This window comes from Oreochromis niloticus, linkage group LG18, assembly GCF_001858045.2.
Source record: "Oreochromis niloticus isolate F11D_XX linkage group LG18, O_niloticus_UMD_NMBU, whole genome shotgun sequence".
NCBI lineage: Eukaryota > Metazoa > Chordata > Actinopteri > Cichliformes > Cichlidae > Oreochromis > Oreochromis niloticus.
Window position 1 is genome coordinate 15,600,617 of NC_031982.2, and position 21,679 is coordinate 15,622,295.

At 38.6% G+C, this 21,679-nt stretch overlaps 1 protein-coding gene and 1 non-coding gene across 2 annotated transcripts in view; one reads left to right on the forward strand and one right to left on the reverse strand.

Moving 5' to 3' along the window:
• tnn (tenascin N) overlaps positions 1-19,348 on the forward strand; it is a 40,001-nt gene extending 20,653 nt beyond the window's left edge. The window contains exons 9-19 of the mRNA XM_005476289.3: positions 6,415-6,678; positions 7,937-8,200; positions 9,458-9,724; positions 11,146-11,409; positions 13,664-13,794; positions 14,319-14,457; positions 14,552-14,703; positions 15,218-15,314; positions 15,413-15,577; positions 16,159-16,322; positions 18,112-19,348. Coding sequence (XP_005476346.1) covers positions 6,415-6,678; positions 7,937-8,200; positions 9,458-9,724; positions 11,146-11,409; positions 13,664-13,794; positions 14,319-14,457; positions 14,552-14,703; positions 15,218-15,314; positions 15,413-15,577; positions 16,159-16,322; positions 18,112-18,261 — 2,057 coding nt within the window. The 3' untranslated portion in view covers positions 18,262-19,348. The remainder of the gene's footprint in view (positions 1-6,414; positions 6,679-7,936; positions 8,201-9,457; positions 9,725-11,145; positions 11,410-13,663; positions 13,795-14,318; positions 14,458-14,551; positions 14,704-15,217; positions 15,315-15,412; positions 15,578-16,158; positions 16,323-18,111) is intronic.
• Positions 6,503-18,105, reverse strand: LOC100708492 (uncharacterized). The gene is made up of 3 exons (XR_003214932.1): positions 17,909-18,105; positions 13,661-13,766; positions 6,503-6,628 (listed from the first exon to the last, which is right to left on the reverse strand). It is a non-coding gene; the product is annotated as an uncharacterized LOC100708492 (transcript).
• Positions 19,349-21,679: the final 2,331 nt, after the last annotated feature.

A 21,679-nucleotide genomic window follows, 5' to 3' on the forward strand; every position in this document is an offset into this window, starting at 1 on the left:
TTTGGCTTAATGTTTTCATTTTATTGCCACCAAAGACAGCACACGTAAAGAGAAACTGAAAAAAGGCGTCTCTGCTAGGACCAGACTTGTCATCCTTACTATAGCCTGTCCAAAGCTTAAGAGGCATATAAACACATCATACCACAGCTGCTACTGCTGATTCAGATTCAATAAAGTCACCAGCAAGGCCTTTATAACAAAAAGCAGATGGCTTGACGTTAGAAGATGGGTTGAATTTTCCACTCAAATGTGTCCATCAGAGGTTTTTGAGCCAGCTCTTTGCGTTAGACAAAATACAAAGAGTTGGGAAAATGTCAAATGAAAATGTGAGAAGAGACATTTTATAAAAGTAATAAGGATTCAAAACAAATTCCCGAAAGGTCAAACTGGGAATGACAGATTTTGTGTAGAACTACTCTTTGTGTGTTGATTCAATTGGAGCAGTTGAACAGCTCTAGGCGCCTATTAAGTGTGAGAACAAGATAATGTTGTTTGTAGGTATCTTCTAAATCTTGGGGTAGGTTATTGCATTAGTAGCATTGGTGTTTGAGCCTGTTATGCTCAAAAGTGTGTTTTTTTTTTTTTACATTTTCTAATATTCATAATAATTTTAATTAATTAATTATTTTTTTAAATTAATTTTAGTTTTTTATGCATTGCACAGGTATCTTCCAAAATTGTGTAAACCTGAACAAAAGAAAAATCAGGATCTTTTAGCCATTGTGTTTTGGAATTTGGGCCAATTTTCTCAAACCTACTATATAATTTTGCTACAAGAATTGTCCCTTATAAGACAGAAAATGCTCTATTTCTGCCAAATAAGATAACACTGATCGATTGCTTTTATTCCATGTTTAACAATCATGCTTCCATGAGTGGTCAGAGCCAGAAGTTAGGCTGTTGTGTATAATCTGAGGGCTGATCTAAGATCACAACTTGTTTTTGCACATATTTGTAACTTTTACCTGAATTATGTCCATGTTAACAGTGCACTGTATTTTCTTATTGGCACATATTTGGATTATTTTACACTTACAATGGTGTTTACCTTTAACACGTCATTCAGAAGAAACAAAAAATGTTCTCTTTGTGTATTTGTTAAAACTTACTTACGGCTGCCACGTGGAGTGAATAAATTATGAAAGGATAATTCATAACGTAAAAAAAGGGAGTTTCACACAATTCATATTATATGTAAGGACAAAATATACGTATGTGGATAAGTCAGTTCTGTCATTAAGACCGAGCTACTTAGAGCACATACAAGTTGTTGGGCAAACATGGCTAATAGACTCAACAAGGGCATATATCAAGCCTGACATATGAGCTCTATTGGCTCCATATGTAGCCATACTGTATGGCTTTAACTGTATGGTGAGGCTGTGAAGCTGTAGGGCTCCAAATGATGAAAGACAGCCTACTACTGAGTGCCTTGTGGTCAGTGTCTGCTGAACATGTCACCCATAATGGATAAGCTGTCCTCCAAATGGCTGTAGTCGTAGCTTGTGTTGTGTAGCCATGTAGTCACTGACGCTGCACAGCTAGTGGGGTAGAACGTCTAGAGTAACTGGATCCATCATACAGAGCAAATGCAGGCTTGGAGCACGTAAGAAAACCTATCAAATAACTTATAGAAAATGTCAGACCACTGGGGGACTGGACTTATTTGTTCAGAGGGGAATAAAGAACATTAGAAAAAAGAAAAAAAATTCCAGTGGTGGGCAGTGACTTTAACACAAGAGAATAGAGATAATGAACACATTTAATCAGCATACCAGTGTATGGTTCTGTATTTTCATTTGTTCTTTTTTATATGCTGTACTTAAATAGGCATAGACATCTGCATCCTTTCTGCACTCACTCCTGGCTGAAGAATTGTGAAAAGGTCTGACTTTTATAGTTATCATCAGAATATTTAGCATTAGCTCACCATGATGAATTCTGCAGGAATTGATTAGAATTGTAGTAATAATAGGAGCAATAAAGCACTATAAAAACACCTCACTACACATAAACTGTGCATTACTGGCAAACTGTACATAAAATTGTATGCAAAAATGACTTATTCTGCAACAATTTTCATTCACTCCTGTATAGTATTGGTATTTCTGCTGTCAAATTTCTATTAATGTTCTATTAATTTTAAATACTATATTCTGTTTATTCTACAGCCGTGCATCACATTCAGTTAAATCATGTAGTCACTCTCCTGTGAGAATCAGATATCTATTCTAAAATACTTTTCGTACATTTAATTAACCAAAGTATTTCTCTGGTTGAATTAATGTACAAAGGAGATTCTCACAGGTGACTCTCCTGTGAGAATAAGATATATATTACAAAGCACAGTATGTACATTTGTTCAACCAAGGTATTTCTCTGATTTAATTAATTTAATTAATTTAATTAAAAGGCTTTTTTTTTTTAATTAAATTAGAGGTGACTTGAGTTCCCCTCTCCATCATAATTTCTTATTCAAAGTCCTGAAGAAGATATTAAAAACTTCTTTCACAGTGCAATCTAATAAAATGTACATGATAACTCATCTGAAAGTAGAGCCAGGGCAGATTGTCTAGCACACTGGTATCCAATCAATTTCCAGTCAAAACCCAGAGGTTTATCCACAATGTGCATGTGGAAGCAGCCAGAAAACTCTGCTGGCCGATAGATTTCATTGGAATCAGAGGCAAAGGGAGTTAATCCTGGTTCCAGAGACAATAGCCAACTGTGGACACAAGATGGCAGTCATTTAAAGGCAATAAGAGAAACTTTATGGCAAAATGCTATTTAAGATGAAAGGAGAGAGACTAAGTTCATTTTTTATATTGATTTTCTGATTTTATTGGAAAAGCACTGCCGACCTTGCTTACCCTAAATGCTACTGCTATGTCCTAAAGAAGCTTTATTCAGGTCACAAAACAAATAATTTAATAATGAATGATGAAAAGAATGAAGACATTAAAACTGATAAGCTCTTTCAAGTGTTTTAGATCAGTTCAAAAAGAAAAACATTTTTGCACTAACAGGCTTTATATGTTGTGCCACATGCATCATATGTTGTTGCCTCACACCTCACAGTTACTGCCAATTTCCAGAATACATTGACATCTGCCTGGTGGTACATACTGCCACTTTCTGTTTTTAGGTCATGCAGTTCTGGTGCAGAACTGAAATTATTAGTCATTAATTGCAAAATGTTCTTAAATGTTCAACACTAAGCTTGTTTAGTGTTGTTCAGTTAAGGTACTTAGAAAACTGAATGACCTCTCATTTCCAGGCCTTGGAGGAAACACGCAGCTCTAATAAAAAGGAGCTATTATAAATTCTTTCTGTGGTTTAGCTCATGACAGGCTGTCAGGCAGTGCAGCCACAAGGACAGGGAAGTGACAGAGGGAGAGGAGAGGAGAGACAAAGAGGGGATATAGAGTTAGACAGTTGCACACTTCCTTTCTTCTCTTGGATGCATCATCAATCAGTTTTCACGATGCACACTGCACACTGACACAAGAACGACCTCGACTCAGCTGCTGCCACAGAGGAATAATCCTAAATGATGATTACTTTTACATTTCCCTTCACTTCCTTTGTGTCTCCCCTACTATGCCTCTGTGACTTTATTTTCAGTCTTACTTTCTTTGTTGCTCTCCCTCTACACTTTCATGATGAGTACCTCGACCGACCCCAAAGCCCATCCAGACAACACTCACAGCTTCACCAGAGTCTTGCGTGCATCCTTCATATTTCCTCGAGGCCACCGAAACAGAAGCTTAGTGTTCTGGTCTGCTTGTCTTCCCTCTGCAGCTCGTGCTTTGCAGTGCAGTGAACAGATCAGTAACCTAGGTTGCTTTGATGTTACAAATTCTCCTTTTGTTCATTTTTTTTATCTTCGGCATCCATTAATAAAACAGTAAGAGGCTTATGTACATTTCTGTTGGATAAAAATGTGTATCACGAATGTGCCATGTTACAGCCTGACCTGCTGACTAAAAAAGCGAGACAGCCATCAGTGAGATTTCTTCAAAGTGCTCTATTCTTGACAAAAACTGTTGCAGAATATTTGAACGGGCTGTTCTTGAGGGGTCGGTGAAACCTTTTAGAAGCGCTTGTGAAATGGTCAGAAAATGCCTGGCCGAACACATTTCCTGTGTCACAATTCGCTGGTTTTGTTTCCAAAACCAACAATTTGAACTTCACCTCAATTTTGCCAGCTGTGTTGAAAGTCAGCAATTTGAATGTCTCTCAAGCTGTCTTCAGTTTTTATTGTTTTTATTATTCTATTTTATTGTCTCCCCTACTCTTTTTTCACTTTCTGTGCACACATCAATAAAAGCACAACATTGTCGGTCTTCCAGGAAAGACTGTCCAAAAATCCTGACTTTTATTTTCATAAAGCAAGTTGTTGTTTTTTAATATTATCACGACTGGCTTTTCACCCTACCTTTAACGTTGGACATTCAGAACAGTTATGATTACTTCAAGAACATAAAGAACACTAATGTCTGATCTGACAGCATCAAAGTGTCCTTGCTTCAGGTAATGTCTAGAAAAATGCAGGGCCTCAATGCGCTGTTAAATCAGCTAAAGTGAACTAATGGGCAAGAAGACTGTCTATCAAATCCATGAGCAACTGGTGGCTAAGTGGGTGATTATAGACTACTTACATGTTTCTAAGAAAAAAGAATAACAGTGTCTGCAGAAGTTAGATGTCAACTTCTTGAAGTCCTCTCTGTATAACCCTTCAATTTGAATGTTCGGTTTAACAAGTGTTAAGTACTGTACTGTCTATTAACCACAGAGGACTCAAAACTTTGGATGTTTCTCATCAACTGATGTTTGTTTGACTATTAGCAACAGCCCTCGTCACCTCATCAGTGGAGTTACTGTGACTATATCTTATTCATTTGTGATGCTTTCATTTTTGAAAAATCTGTCAACATCCAGTATTTATACACATAAAGTACAACACAACATATAAACCTTAATAAAAATATAAAATATTTGTCAAAATATAAAACCATAATATGCATAATTACCAATAACTAAGAAAGGTTGAAGTAGCATGCAAACAAAGGCGACCACAGCCTTTATTTTTCTCAAACATTGCCAGATAGTTCATTCATCATTCTGGCTATTATAAAAGGCACTGACAGAAAAACCAGGTCATTTATTTATGAACAATTTGTTTGAGCTACAGAACTGACGGCGCTTCATTCGTTTAAGTAGCTACTTCAGGGTTATGTTGTTTAATCTTGCAAAGTTTGCCAATAGGTCCTGGTTGATGTTGTTCAGGTATTTCACTTTTCTTATTATATGTGCTTATTTTTTCATTATGCAACTTTATTTCACAGTATAATATTGATTGCCATAGTCTACAGTTATATGTTTCTCTCTCTAGCACCTGGCATTAATAAATGGATGACAGCAGTTTTTTTTTCTTTTTTAACCTAACAAAGACAAAATGGAAAATCTTTTAATTGACCCTAAAACCAAGTTGTTTATTTATTAGCGAGCAACAATAGGTGACACAGTAAAATTTCAAGTAAAAAGTAATGGCATTGTTTTACTTATTTGAGCTTTAAACCCTGCATTAACTTTACCAAGGCAGCTTTCCTTCATCTTAGGAATATCACCAAAATATGACTCTTCTTGGCTCGCCACGACTCTGAAAAATATTTTCATTTTTAGTAGACTGGATTACTGCAATTCTCATTTTGTTGGACTTCCTAAAAAGATTATCAGTAGACTGCAGCTTATCCAATACTGCTGCAAGGTTATTAAGTAAAACGAGAGAATAACAGAGAGCACATCGCTCCAGTTTTAGCAGAGCTACATTAGCTTCCAGGATCTTGCAGAACTGCTTTAAAAAATACTCTTACTTAAATGGCCTTGGACCATCTGGACCATCTTATATTTCTGAAAGTCTGTCACTTTATATCCCGGCTTGCACTCAAACATCCTCTACTGCCAAACTCTTAGATATACAGTATTCCTCACAGAGAGAAATTGGGGATGCAGCTTTTGGTGTTTATGCCCCCAAACTCTGGAACAGACTATCTCAATATACAGAGGAAGCAAAATCTGCCAATGATGTCAAGAAACTCTCAACAACACACATTTTTAATCTGGCATTTAGCTAATGTTTACATTTAATAAAAATACCACTTCGCTGCTTTAACTTTAAATGAGTTCAGCAGCCGTATTTAGTATTCTGGTACAGAACATGTGCACAGTTTCTTCTGTTCCTTCAATGTTTATTTTCTTTTTCCACATTTTTTATGTAGAATTTCGTTTTATACATTTAGTATCCATGTGTGGGATGTATGTGGATGCATATATGAACATATTTCTAATGGGTTGTTTGACTTTTTCAGCTCTTTTTGATGCTTTTTTTTCTTTGCCTTTTTACATCTGCAGATATTGATGCTCCAACAAATCTCGTCACTACCGAAGTAACAGAGGACACTGCAACAGTCTCCTGGGATCAAGCCCAGGCTGAAATAGAGGGATACATGCTGAGTTACACTTCTGCTGAGGGATCCAGTTCAGACATCTCTGTAGCACGTGATAGTACCTCATACAGGCTGATAGGCTTGAGGCCTGGAGTTCTCCATACTGTTTATATCTGGGCCTATAAGGGAGACAAAGTCAGCGGAAAAAGTTCAACAGAAGCTGAAACAGGTAAGTGATGAAAGGTGAAACATTACAGTAGAGACTGATTTGATTATTTGGCTGTCAGTCATTGAAGACTCCCACAGAGGAATCATATTTTGGAAGTCAGCTAGGAATATCCACAAAGGTAAGGCACAAAAAAGAAACTCCTATCCCCTCTTTTTTAACAATGGTGCTGAAAGTGTACACAAATGCTTTTATCTTCTGTCTCTTGTCTGAAAAGTGATCAAAAGCACAACTGTTCTTTGCTGCCTTTGAACTTGGAGCAGTCTGTGAACTGAAGTAAGGTTGATTTTAGGGTCTCTTTTTCTTAAGCTCCTTTATGTAAGACCTTAAGAAACATACAGATAATTGGTCAATTACTACCTCTTGATCTTGTGCATGCTAGGTTTTTTTCTGGCAAAGTGTGAAAAGCATTAATATAGACATTCCACACTTAGCACACCAGCCCCTCTTATCCATCTGCCAAGAGTGGAACTTGAACTCTGTGTGAAAAACGCTGTTTAACATAATTAGGTGGTACACCTCATTTAAAAGCAGCCCAGTTTAGCCTCGGGCTGAATGTTCATAAGAAGTTTGAGCAGAAGCATTTTGCTTGGTCAACGGAGCCAGACACTTCTCATGTCTCTTAATCTGGCTGTTGTGCAGATTAGCAGCTGTTGCTGTCTGCTGGTATTGATATTTTTGGAAGAAAGTCAGCAGAACAAGAAGTATGAGTACTTTGAAAAACATCGTTACACATCAGGATCACAATGACTGTGACGGCACAAGCTGGTGAAACAGACTGAGCTAGTAATAGAATTAGTTTTGCTTTACAGCATAGTATGACTTTAGTTTCTTAACAGTTCTTAACAATGTTTTCCTGCTCTTAGTAAAATGTATGCTATGTAGAATTTGCATGTTCTTTGCTTACAAGTAGCTCCTAGTACCACTGCTTACATATCAGTGTGTCATGCCGTCAAACTTGGATTCAACAAAAAATGTGTCGGAATAGGTAAATGTGGTATTTTTGGATACCATTGAAAAGATTTTTCATATATGTCATATATGAAAAACAACAGCTTTATATAAGAGGGGCTGTTGTTTAAGGCTAGAGAGCTGCTAAAGCTCACCATAGAGTTTGATCCAAGTTTGACATCTATTCCAGTGTCTTCAGCTTCTAGATACAGGTGAAGCTCCGCACTGCTGATTTTTTTAGTTTTTCTGTTTGCAACAGCTGTAATTGCGTGTTTTTACCAGTATCTACTAACTACAACTCCCTGTGCAGACCTGGATGCTCCTACTAACGTCTTCGCCCAAGATGAGACAGAGTTCAGCTTCAGGGTGCACTGGGATCCCCCTCAGGCAGAAATTGATGGCTACATGCTAACATATAGCTCTTCTGAGGGCTCAAGTGAAGAAATTGTAATTGGGTCTGACAGTACTTCATACACGCTGACTGGCCTGAGGCCTGGGGTCCTCTACACTGTCTACATCTGGGCTGTCAAGGGGAGCAAAGCCAGCAGGAAGATCTCGACACAAGCTGAGACAGGTCTCAGAAATTTAACTTTCTTTTCAAACCACAGCATTAAATGGCTAATATCAAAGTTAAACAAAACCCATTTCCTTGCCTCTTACATGATAATATATTTTATGTTACGTATAAAGATACAATATTGTCCAAAAGTCTTGAGTCAGCCCTCATTTTTTTAAAAATTTTGCTCCCAGTGAGGCAGACTTTCTTGTAATTTTCTAAAGAGTTATTGAGCAATAGTTCCCCTGGCTTTATTGGTGTCTACACATAACACATAACTTTGCAAAGAAATGATTTTAAATTGTATTTTCAGGCTCTTTGTTACCAGCAGCCTGTTGCAGAGATATATAATTCGTTCCCATTTCTTGTTTGAATCTATGAAAAATGCCAAAGATGACACAGTTTGACAGGCATAAAATATTATTTTCGAACTACCTGTTGGCCAAAATCTTGGCATATATCAGGATAATGTGTAGTGTGTCCTCAAAAATATTTAAGGACAAAAGAAGTGGTAGGCTATCTACAGCAGATGAACAGTACCTGAAAGTCTTCTCCATAAGAAATAGGTCCTGACACAGGATCTGAGAAATGTGTCTGGCCCTTCAGTTTTAGACAGGCAAGTGGAACATGTTTGCATTTCTCCTTCAGATTCATCTATTGTTCACTGAAGCCTCATCAGAAATGGTCTCAGTGGAAAGGTGGCTGTCAAGAAGCCATTCTTAAGGAAGGGAAACAGGGAGAAGACTGAGGAATGTTAAATCATAGAAGAATCAGACTGCAAATCAGTGCCAACAGAGCTTGGGGAGTGATGAATCAAAATTTGAAATTTTTAATAAAATCATCATCAAAACCTCAGGAGAGAGGTACATCAGTGAGTGTCTAATGCTGTGTGTAAAACACAGTGGATCTTCTGTTGAAGCCTGGAGAACTAATGCTGAAGACTGCTTAAAGACATGACAAGGTAGTTTGTCCAAAAGAGTTCAGACTGTGTTGAAGAATCGAGTTGGTCACACCAATACTGACTTTAACATGATTGTTTGAACATGTTTGAGTAAATCGCTAACCCTTCCCAATTCCTCCAAAAGTATTCATTCTAAATTGTCAGCACTGGTCTACAGTCGGTTTGACATACAGTTTTCACAAGGTTTATCAACCAAATAACTGCATTTATTATATTCCTTCAAATTTTTTAGATTAATGTAATTCGTCACCCATCACATTCCAGATGACTGTAATATTCATCATTAGAGTTTGTGTATTAATATCTTCCCCTAGAACTGGACGCGCCTGCTAACCTCTTAGCAGAAGATGAAACAGAATCCAGCTTCAGTGTGTCATGGGATCCCGTCCAGGCAGAAATTGATGGCTACATGCTAACCTACACGTCCTCTGAAGATGGCTCTAGTGGGGAAATCCCAGTGGGGGCCGATGAGTCTGATTATTTGTTGACTGGTTTGAGGCCTGGGCTTCTCTACACTGTTTACATCTGGGCTGTCAGGGGAGACAAAGCCAGCAGGAAGATCTCAACACAAGCTCAGACAGGTGTCAAATGCCAGTTTTGTTAAAACAAATTGTCTGTCTAGTAAATTCATGTTTAATACCCTAGAGCTTCAGATGCCCCATAATTACAGCTTTTCTGACAAGACAGCAAGTCAACCTCCTTGTAAACCTTAAAAAAAATGTCTCTCAGATGGTAGACCAATCAGAATCAGCTTGTTTGTTTAAAGCAATTTTCCAACGTATCCATTTATCAGTTCATCCATCTACTTGCCAACTTCTTCTTTGGGTCAATAAGGGGGAAAGCAGCCCAGACATCTTTTTCCCCAATAACTTACCTCAGCTCTTCCTGAGCAGTCATGTGCCAGCTCACAGCATGTACTGGAACAACCCAGCGATTTCCTCTCAGTCAGTCAAGCCTGCAGTGCAAGGAGGCACTCTGGCCTGCTCTTTCCAATTGACCATTATGCTCACTATTCGGAGCAGTTGCTCCTTTTATAGTTCCTTTCCAGTCGAAGGACCCTTCCTTGATTCATGCAGACTCAGATCCATTCAGGTTGAGAACTTCATCTCAACATCTTTTATTCAACAGTATGCTAATTTCAATTGCTTCTCAGTGTCTTTGATTGCAAGGGAAGCATGGATTGAAGAGTTCTCTTAAAGCCATTTTCAGTCGTGACATAGAGTGCGTCAGCAGTTTTTCAACTGCGGTGATCACAAGCACTTTTCTTCTTCAAACTACAGCACCTTAGACCTATAGCATAGCAAAACAGCTGAAACTTAAATGTTTCTTGACAGAAAAACAAGACGTTTTCAGCAATATCAGAAGAATATTTGACAAAAAAAATCTCCCTGCATCATCAAATATAAATACCACATTCAAGTAATAAGTACTCTCCTTTCTGACAATCAGACAGACGGTTTAATTTTTCAATCCTCTTCACCAAAATCAAGTAATTCGCCTGCTGCTAGATTTTTAGAGCCCCAAAATCTGTCTTTATTCTGTTCTCTATGCTCTTAATCATGTTTTTGTACAGAACTGGATGTTCCTATTCGCCTGTTTGGCCAGAGAAAATCTTATGTGCATCATCAGACCACATTAAGGCAGGAATCAGTAGATATAATTTTAGATGTGATGAAAACACAGTTAAAGAGACCTCTTAGGAGCTGAATAGTTTCTAACTGAAGTCCTGACTCATCATTTCCTTTTAACCACTTTGGGCCTGTGAAATGTGACGCAAACCACCAGGTTTCTAAATGGATAAAGTGAACTTAAAAAACATCAGTATTACATCAGTATTCATCATGTACTCACAATCATGATACTAATGCTTGTAGAAAAATCAAGCTAAGTTGTTTCAGCCCCCTGATGTAGTGAAAACAACACATCTTGTAGTTTGCACAAGCAGTTCTTGAAATGTGCATGAGTAGTGCAGTAAACCTCTTCTACTAACATCTTCCTTTAGAACTGGATGCTCCTGCTAACCTCTTAGCCCGAGATGAAACAGAATCCAGCTTCACTGTGTCATGGGATCCAGCCCAGGCAGAAATTGATGGCTACATCCTTACCTACACCTCTTCTGAGGGCTCTAGTGAGGAAATCCCTGTTGGGTCTGACAGGACCTCTTACATGCTGACTAGCCTGAGGCCTGGAGTTCTCTACACTGTCTACATCTGGGCCGTCAAGGGGGACAAAGCAACCAGGAAGATTTCAACAAAAGCACAGACAGGTCAATACAATATGAACAAGCAGATTTTTTTCCCCCTTTTGGTAAGATTGAAACTCTTCTTTCTTATGAAACATTGAAAAAGGTCATTTTTCTTCTCTTAAATTTGTTCCAGCCTTGGGTTCTACCTTTAAATACATTGATGCATTTGGGCAGAGGAGCAGGATGTTGTAAAACTTGCTTCTCCTATTAACATAGTCCTTAATTGAATGTTTACATGAGCCAACTCTGAGCTTTAACTGGCTGTAAATGCTGAAAATACCCATTATTTTTAAATAGTGTTTACCTGTTTGTGTGACTCTCTGTTAGGATGAGAAAGCCCCTGAAAAATCTACCCAACTAAATTTTATGACACTTGATGGCAAGATGGAGAGTACCCAAAAGAATAAACAATGGTGCAGCTCAAGATTATTTCCCTGATAATGAACAACAACGTTTGAGTGTCCTTTTGTTATGTGTCAGCAGTATTGCACAAAAACTACCAGTCAGAATTTCTTAAAATATCCTAGAGAGGCAGAGGACTGGCAGAGGAAGACACCATTAAATTGTAGTTCATCCAAAACAATTTATTTAGTATTCTTTCTTACTAGACATGAAAAGCTGCACAGGGCCCATCAGTACCTTCTTTTAGTAATCAGTCTTAGGTGTTTTCAAATGCAAAAGCTCAAACATGTTATTGCTTTTATACTGGTAAGAAAAAGATCCGAACCTGAGACCACTAAATTATTACTAAAGTACATGTGGCCCTAGTTTGGGGGGGATATTGGTTGGAATAAAAGGCAAAAAGGCATCACGATCTCTGAGCAGCTGCAGATGATTCAAACCCAGTGAGTTTCTGATGAAGAGACCACCAGTTCGCACAGACTTGACTGCTGTGGAGTTGACTAGAAATCTTTTTACATCTTTTTCTGATGACAAGCAATATTGGAATAAGTTGTACTTCTTGGCATAGCTTGGTATTGAGAGGGATCAAAGATTAAGTATAGCTGGAGATTTTTAAATGAGAAGTGTTTTTTTTTAGCAAAGTTACAGCAGATGAGTGAACAGTCAGAACTGTCACAAACCTGTGTAGGGTTGAGGATTTGTGCACTCTAGGATTAGTTATAATATGAACTAACATGTAATCACAGAGTCAATATTTGTTTATTTGGAACCTCTAAAGTACCAAAGACCACCTTTCTGGCTGGAATATGATTCCCAGAGGCCTGGGAGGTCAGGTCACATGGCGTGCCTCAGAAGTTCGTGTGGAGTAAAAAGCAGCAGCACGTGGTGATCGTGTTACAACAGGGGCATCTTTGTGATTCACAGATGATCTGTAAAATCATCTGGGAGCGCTAAGTGAAAGCTGGGTCTTTTTCAATTAGGCAGCAAATGGCTGAGTTTTGGATGATAAACTTTTCTCATCGTAACTCATCAGCGGGCAGAAGGCCAGTGTGTTGCTGTGTTCAAACAGGAGCGTTACTGTGTCAAACGATATCATCTGGGACACATAAAGGAACATGTTATAACATTTGTGACTTTATTGGACCTAGTAAAAAGCACCATTATTATGTCATTTAAAGCTGTCTCGAACCAAACTGTTTCACAGATTTGTCAGGAGCGTTTCCTTCTCCTAATGATACCCAAGGTGCTGCTCAAAATGTCATTCTTCACGCTGTTTTGCCCTTTTATCAAAAAAAAACAACAAATTTTTTAATACAAATAGAAGATGGTTTGGGATGATTTTGCACCTTATGGTGGCATAGACTTCCCCTAATTTCTTGAGCCGTGGGAGGTTAAAGCTCCAACTGCTCTAACAGGCATCTTGGTGTCAGACAAATTATCTCAGCTTCTGCTTCAGGTCAAACTCCCAAAGCATTTAAATAAGAAAGCATAAGTACTAGCTTATCTGCACAGGCAAATTGTAACTGTGCAGGCAGATGGTTGTCATATCTTGTGTTCAGTTTCATGTGGAGAAAGTCTGAAAATCTAAATTGCCAATTTAATCGCCGTGAATCAAAAGCTCTACATTTTAGGTTCATAGAGGTAAATAAAGACAGACGAATGATTAACATTATCAGTAAAAACCATATAAAAGCACCTATTGTTCATAGAAATCATTAATGTGTTCTTCACAGTTTACATTTTTGGGCTAAAGGGTTGGTAATGGAGCACATGTTTTTTTACCAAATGAAAACATGATTTTATCAAATGCATTAATGACTAATTGACTGTCGCTGAGCTGTAATCCACTTTGATTTGCACTCACACCCACCAGACATTGATTCTCCCAAGGATCTGAGGGCTGTTGATGTGACGCTGGACTCTGCTTCTTTAACTTGGACTCCTCCTCTGGCTGACATTGAGGGTTACATCCTCACCTACAGGGATGAAGAGGGAAACATGGAGGTAAGTCGCCATAATGATTAGCACAGATAGTGTTTGCACCATAAATCACGGTATTCACGCTTATAAACCACCTATAATATTCAAAGGCGCAATTTCTCAGGTGTTATGTTGTGTTCACTAAGTGTGTAACTTTAACAACAAAAAAACAAGCCCTGAAGGTGAAAACTGAAGGATGCAAGGATTAAGGACGATTCCTCTTATTCTGTACTGGTTGTAAGCAGAATCTCTGGGCAACATGTCCTCCTAGTCTCAGTCATTTAAATGACATTTGGGAAATTGGCAGGGGCTAAAGGTGAACGTTAATCTTAATCTCTGTAGAACACTGACCTCTTGTGGCAACAAACAAAGCAAACCTGGTAGAAGTAATCAGCTTCTTTTGTTGCTGTTTGCTTTTGTTTGGTTGTCTTTAAAACTGAGATCTAAGTAATTAAACCTAACACAATTTACTTTTTTGTTTTGTCAGAAACATTAAATCCATAATGTGATGCTATTATATTGAATGTTCTGTTATATGTTTTCATCAGACTGTTGAAAAGCAGCTTGTAGCCGGTGAGAGCAGCTTTGCTGCATCAAGTCTTGAGATGGGGAAGAGGTACATTGTCACTATTATTGCCTACAGGGGCAACAAGAGGAGCAAGGTGGTAGAAACCATCTTCAAAACAGGTTTGTGCCACGTCACTTAACATTTCGTACTCTATTACAAATCATCGGTATGAAAAAAACTCTAATAATCTTCCCACCACATCCCCGTCACCAGTTGGTCTCCTATACCCATTCCCCATGGACTGTGTTCAGATCATGAAGAACGGCAATAAGAGGAATGGTGTCTATACAGTCTATATTAACAATGACCGCTCCAAACCTATAGAAGCTTACTGCGACATGGACACTGATGGAGGCGGCTGGCTGGTAGGAATTTTTGATATGATATCAATAAAGAAGCTCACAGTGTGGAACTTTTGTCTAACAATGAGAGCGACTGCATGAACACTGGCATGTGCATGTGACTTATTTGCTCCTGGGTTGTATTATGGGAAATGGATTCATTTCTTTTGGAGTCTGAATGAGCCATAGGACTAAAATAAATCTTGGTCTCACCTGATTCAGTTTTGATTTTTAGCTCCTTTGTGAAGCTGCAACCCTAAATCAAAGGAATCCCTAATAAAGGCTGATCAGTATATTGGCTGGTCAATGCTGTCAGCCAGTATTAGTCTCACTTTGAATAACAAAGAAACAGTGGTGAACAAACTGACCCAATGCTGGTTGTGTGTATATAAATTTATTAGACTCCAAGACGTATTTTCTGCATCAAATCTGGAAATCCAGTATCGATTGGGCTCAACTCCCTAATGATAGCACTAAATAGTTAGAACAAACCATTTGAAATGTTTGTGTAACACTTATGAGTGATTTCTACTTTTAGGTGCTTCAGCGCCGTAACATTGGCAAGCTGGACTTTATGAAACGCTGGAGGCAGTACATTGCAGGTTTTGGCAACTTAACCGAGGAGTTCTGGATTGGTGAGCACTTCAGTGTTTTGGGAAAGAGGGCTTTTCTACAGACAGGCATAAACATGCACAGTGTCTTCTTGATATTCTCTGCTTGTGTTTTCCCTCAGGTCTCGATAAAATACACGAGCTTACCAACACTCCTACTCAGTATGAGCTGAGGGTTGATTTAGGTGTGGGCTCAGAGAGGGCGTATGCTGTATACGACAACTTTAAGATTGCACCAGTCAAGCAGAAGTTCAAGCTCACCATTGGCAAATACAGTGGGACAGCAGGTGACTCTTGCTCCTTAACTATAGGCAACATAAAAGGCTGAGGCTGTGCAGACAAATCAAACAGCTTTCAAGAATTATATTCTCTGTTGCACTTCAATGGAATGAGTTATAGCCAAAAGGTGATGGCTAAAATAGCAATGAAACAGACAGGGTCAGAAAATAGAAGGGTTTCAAGCGGGAGGCACCCCACCGGTCATGCTGTAGGATGCTGAGAAAGAAATGTACCCAACAGTAGGTGGGATATTTGTTTCAGAAACTTACATTCAGTCACTTATAGACAGTATCTATATAGGGATGAAAGCAAGGCTTAAGTGGGCTTTGAAGCCAGACAGACACAGACACACACAGCAAGAGCTATGCTGTGTCTTCATATAACTCACTGTGCTGAAACAACATGTGCTGCAGAACTGAATCACTCTGTGTTTGGCATTATATTCAATTTCTTCCATCAAGCAACACAAGAAAGAAAAAGAAGTGACCAGCAGATCAGCAGTGATATATGTTGTGGTTAGAGGACGGTACAAAGTCTGTTGTTCTTACGGTAATAACTGTGCAATCCTAATTTTCTCGATGATCCCCAGGTGATGCCATGACCTACCACCAAGGCCTCCCCTGGACTACCATTGATTCAGATAATGACCTTGCCCTGACCAACTGTGCTCTGAGTCACCGTGGCGCCTGGTGGTACAAAAACTGCCACCTGGCCAACCTTAACGGCAAATGGGGTGAAACCAGGCACAGCATGGTGAGTGAATGAGACTGTAGCACCTCAGCAGCAGTAAACTGTGGTTTATTGGATTCAGTGTTGATTTTCTAGTTTTCTGGATAGCATACACAGAAACACACACACGCATATTTAAAACAACAGCATTGTGCAAATGTCTTGAGACTCATTTCTTTATATTTTTCAATGAAAATGGGAAATAGGTGCAGTGATTTACTGAAATGTGGAAACATTCATACGTGCAGAAACAGTTAGTACATTTCTAACGAGCTTGAAAATCAATATTTGATATGAACGCCTTTATTCAACAAATCGTTTTTATCATTTCTTCAGGTAGTCTTCAGAAATAGTTCTCGGGGGTTCTTAAAGAACATTCAAAGCTCTTCTTTGGGTGTTTCTTCCTTTTGTTCCATTCTATGTCAAGATGATCAACACTGCTTCAGTAATGTTGAGGTTCAGGTCAGATTCATCTCTCAGGGCCTGCATATGTTCTTTGTTGGACTTGTTTCCTATTTCTTAAGGTCATGACTTTAAGATACTGCTCATCTGCTGTACAAAATCTAGCACCTTTTTCTTTTGTCCTCCATTTGTCCAGATGAGCAACATAAAATCTAAGCTCTGCATTAAGTCACACTTTTACTGTATGATCGTTATACCATACCGTTTCACCAATTGGTGGCTGACTGCATTACGTCATAATAGACTTGTATTAACCCTGTAATTACCCAAAGACTTTGACCAGTTAACAACATGGGTTTTACATTTATGACAAACATTACTGAAAGCTTGCCTCATAAACAGTTTAGGAGTTTTACTTTACTAAAGAAAACTTTTGGATTTCAAAAATCTTTTTTACTCTTTTTATTTATCAGTCCTCTTCAGTCTGAAAATATGTAATTCAATAGTTACTGTCCAGCTGTGACCCGTGATGCAAAGCAGGTTATCCATAAATCTGTATTACTGGGCACTGTGCGAATAGGTGAATGCGGCTTGTGGTATAAAAGTACTTTGAGCAGCCGAAACTTTTGGAAAAGGGCTCTTTGAATGCAATCCATTTTCCATTTCCATTTTGAAGATCAGATGCATTTTTAGTTGCCTTTCTAACCATTTTTCCCAGTATATATTTCAACATTCTCTGTTAGGATTTAAAACAACACACAAGTACTGCAACTAACTGCTGTGAAGGAAAAACATCACTGTTATTTAGGATCTTTACTAAGCATCTTATAGGGAAACAACAAGAACAAAAAAAAAGGTAAAAAGCTTTCTGGGAGGCTGCTCCCTGGTCAGCAATCAAAGACAACTTCACCCCAGCCCACTTCTACTTGTTTTGTTTTGGATTGTTGAGGTGAAGCAGAAATGGCCAGCATCCATCAGAAGTGATAAGAAAACACATTTCTCACACCAGCTATAAACCATAAGTGTTTTTACCAGGCTGCTTGGGTAACAACAACAGTTATTATGTCTAAGGAAGACTGATACCGAAGGAAATGCCAGGGGATTTCTCTGCTCTTGTCGAGATTTCATCCATAATATTGCCGTTGCAGACGTCTCCTGCAATGTTTGTCGGCAAAATGCAATAACAGTCAAAACAAGTTTGTACTCACATGAAATGAAGCCAGCGGTAGGTATTTATTACTGCATGTCATTCCGCCTGCCTGTCATGCCACTTGCCTCTTTCGCGACTCGATCTCTCCGCTCGCTGTCTCCCCCTTTCATTACGACTCTCCTGTCTAAACATACGCCATTTCTCCTCTTCCCTACTTTGCCCCAATCAGCTTCTCTCTCAATCTGCTGTTTCTGCTGTCAGGGGGTGAACTGGGAACCGTGGAAGGGCCACCTGACATCCCTCGACTTCACTGAGATGAAGATCCGACCTGTGGGAGCCCTGTCCAGCAGGAAGAGGCGATCGCTGGCGGCTAGGGAGAAAAGCAGAAATGCAAAACTCCAAAAGAAATAGAAGAGCACCTGTAAACACATCGGTCCCATCAGCCTGACATCACACAAGCTTTTGGTGTTTCTGTACATATGTACACATGCATGTTTTAATACTCTAGACTAGAATACCTACTGGTCTCCCTCTCTGTGTGTCTCAATTCTTGGACAATATGTACACTTTTTAGAAAAACTAATACCTTAATATCTGTTCATATGCACAATAGAAATTCAAAGATTTACTGTGACTACATGAAAGTGGCAAATGACAAACGTCCTTTGACTTTTTTGACATTAATTGATTTAGTTTATCACTCAAACTTGAACCTGTTTATATTGCTTGTGTTATATTTGCTTATTTCACATCCTCCAAAGAAATTGAGTGCATGGTAGAAAACAAAAATAGCTTGTCTGTTGTTGGGTTTTTCGTGGATCAGGTGTAGACCATTAGAGTTAGCACCCTGAGTTTATTGATTGTGAAGCCAGCTGGCTTCGTCACATTAAACTGCCACTGTGCTTCTAACACTGTCACATCACATCAGTTTGTGTGGGACAAGGCCGTCAGTAACAACGGATGGCTGTCTAGAGACGCCAAAGTGCTCCTGCTTTACATTCAGATGACCAAGACAGCTAATATCCATCAATGTGACGTGCCTTTATCAAATGTCAATAGGAATGAAGTTTGTTTGCCCCATCCTCTGGAGCATAATGACCAAACTCTAGTTTTTCAATCTGGAAAGCTGACAGAAGTTATTAATACTTCTTTGACTTTGACTTTACTTGATTACTTTTTTTCTTTTTTTTTACACATTTTTATTACAAACTTGGTTTAAGTGACAAGGGCTGAGCACATCAATCAACTTTTCTCCTAATCTGCCAGATGTTATTTGATTTGCAGTCAGTGACTCTCACACATTACATTCTCCTAAAAGTTTTTTAACTTCCAGCTAATCCTTAGGATCAGGACTTTGAAGGTCAGAAATGAGGAAATAAAAACCTGTTTATCCATATTTTATTTACTAATTGTATTCTCAAGCTGACATTATAGCTGCTCTTTCATATTAATGCAATCATTCAGGGAATAAAAATAAAACATTTTTTATATGTGAAAATCTTGTTTGTTTTTCTCATCTCAATATAGCGATGGCCTTATGGGATATAGGCATGCAAGTAGTACTAAACCTTTTTTGCTCAGCAGATTTTAATGAGTTGCTTTGAAAACTGAATATGTTACCATGGAAAAGCCAGACAAAATGTTATAGCTGTTCAGTATATTTGTGTTTCACTGCTGCAAGAAGATATATAACAACCCCAAAAAATCTGCAGCCACACTAGAAGCTACATTAAGTTTTATGCAGACCTATTGAAGCAGTAAATGCTGATGCATGCTTCTTTAACTTTGTCTTATACATTTGTCTGCGTATATACGTATAAGCATAGTAATGGATTTATTAGTTCTTTTCATTTTTTATTAATTGTCTTTTTGTTTGTTCATTGGACCTTAAGTGCTCCATTTAAGGACTTTCTGGAGACAAATCTTGTCTTCAGCTAATTTGTTTTTATAATAAATTATTCATGTTAATTTGGGGATGTACAGGCACCAGGCAACTGACTAGGTACACCCATTCAACTGTTTTTTAATATCTAATGCGCTAATCACACAGCCATTCAATGCATTTAACATGTTAATTCTGAAGTCGAGCATAAGAATAAGGAAGAAAAGGTGATTTAGGTGACTCTGACCGTGGAGTGGTGGTTGGTCCAAGATGAGCTGGTCTAAGTGTTCAGAAACTGCTAACCTAATGGGAGTTTCCCACAAGACCATCTCTGGGGTTTATATAGAATGGACTAAAAAAGCTTCACAGCATACCCATCTTCTGATAGTTCCTTTCAGCAGAGAAGCACACAATGTCACAAAGCTCAAATAACCTGTGGGAATAAGTTCACTGTACTCAAACGGCCTCCACAGTCAACAGATCTCAATCTAACAGAGCACATTTGGGAAGTTGTGGAGCAGGAGATTCACATCATGGATGTGCAACCAACAAATCTGCAGCAACTGTGTGATGCTGTCATGTCAATATGGACCAAAATCTGTGAAAATTGCTTCCACCACCTTGAATCCGTGCCATGAAGAATTAGAACAGTTCTGAAAGCAATAGGAAGTCCACCCTGCAGAGAATGGATGGATGGATGTTCAGTGCTTATCACTATCTTGTTTTCCTTGTATAGATGCTTAATTTAATTAATAAGACATAAGTAAAACCTCTCAGTCAGACATGAATTTGCTAAGACGTGACTCTGACCTGTGAAACTCAGCTGTTCTTTCTTTAGTACCACACCACGCTTTCATCATACTGAGTTGAGCAACTACATTTGCAGGAACTGATGATTGTTTGCTGTCTGGTCTCAGAGCAGTTTCCCAATTCTCTATCTCATAATCTGCAGACAGAAGCAGGCACTGGCTCTCTGCGCAGGAGCTGTTTTTATCAAGCTGCTGAGGGTGTACGGAAAGGATATAAAAAGGTCATCACGCCATTTAAACACAAAAAGATACCGAAATAAGATATAATCTGTTCAAACAACAATGGAACACTTTTGGAATGAGTAAGTAAAAAATGTCTTGGGTTTTTTCCCCAAGTGTTTATTCATCAAAATCAAATAAGAGTTTGAGAAGGCTGCTGACAAAAATTTTGCCAGCAAATATTTCTAGCATAGCAATTCATATCAACTTTGAAATGAAAGGTCTCACAAAAGCTCATTGATGCGAGAGGCCTTTTCAGGCACAGTGATTGCAAATTACTTTAAGGAGATTGGTTCCTGCCATTGCTTTACGGGGCAAGTGGTTTGCTCAGTGCCAGGATAAACAGAGAGGAGAGAAAGCACACTTTGCCCTGTTTGTCTCTCTCTTTCTGCCTCTCCCCTCTACATTTGTGTATATATATAGTACAGTATAAGGTTGCTGACATACACATTTGTCTGAATTTTGACACTTATGCCTTGGGTTCAGTGTGATGTATTTTTTCCATGAGAGAACCTGGTACCGTGGTAACAAGGGGGTGTTTGTTTAAAGGGGTGGAGTGTGAGCAGTTCATGGAAAGAGAGAAACTGCAAAACAGAAGACATTTGAAATTCAAGATAGCCACTGTCACACAGCACACGGGAGCACTAAGAATTTCCATTGACTCATTTCAGCAACACTGTGGATTCGTTCTTTTTCTTTCTCACTTTCTTTCTTTCTTTCTAGGGAAACTGAATGTTTATTTAAAGCTCATTATCAACCAGGGATCTATAAACCCTCAGGCCTTGATTGACTCTTTTTGAATCATTAAGCATTCTCTAATTAACAACCACGTTTTCTGGCCTTTCATTAAATTTATTAAAGGCGAAGGTGTAGCTGTTCTTAGTTTCTTGTATACACTCTTTGCAGTCTATAACTGCCT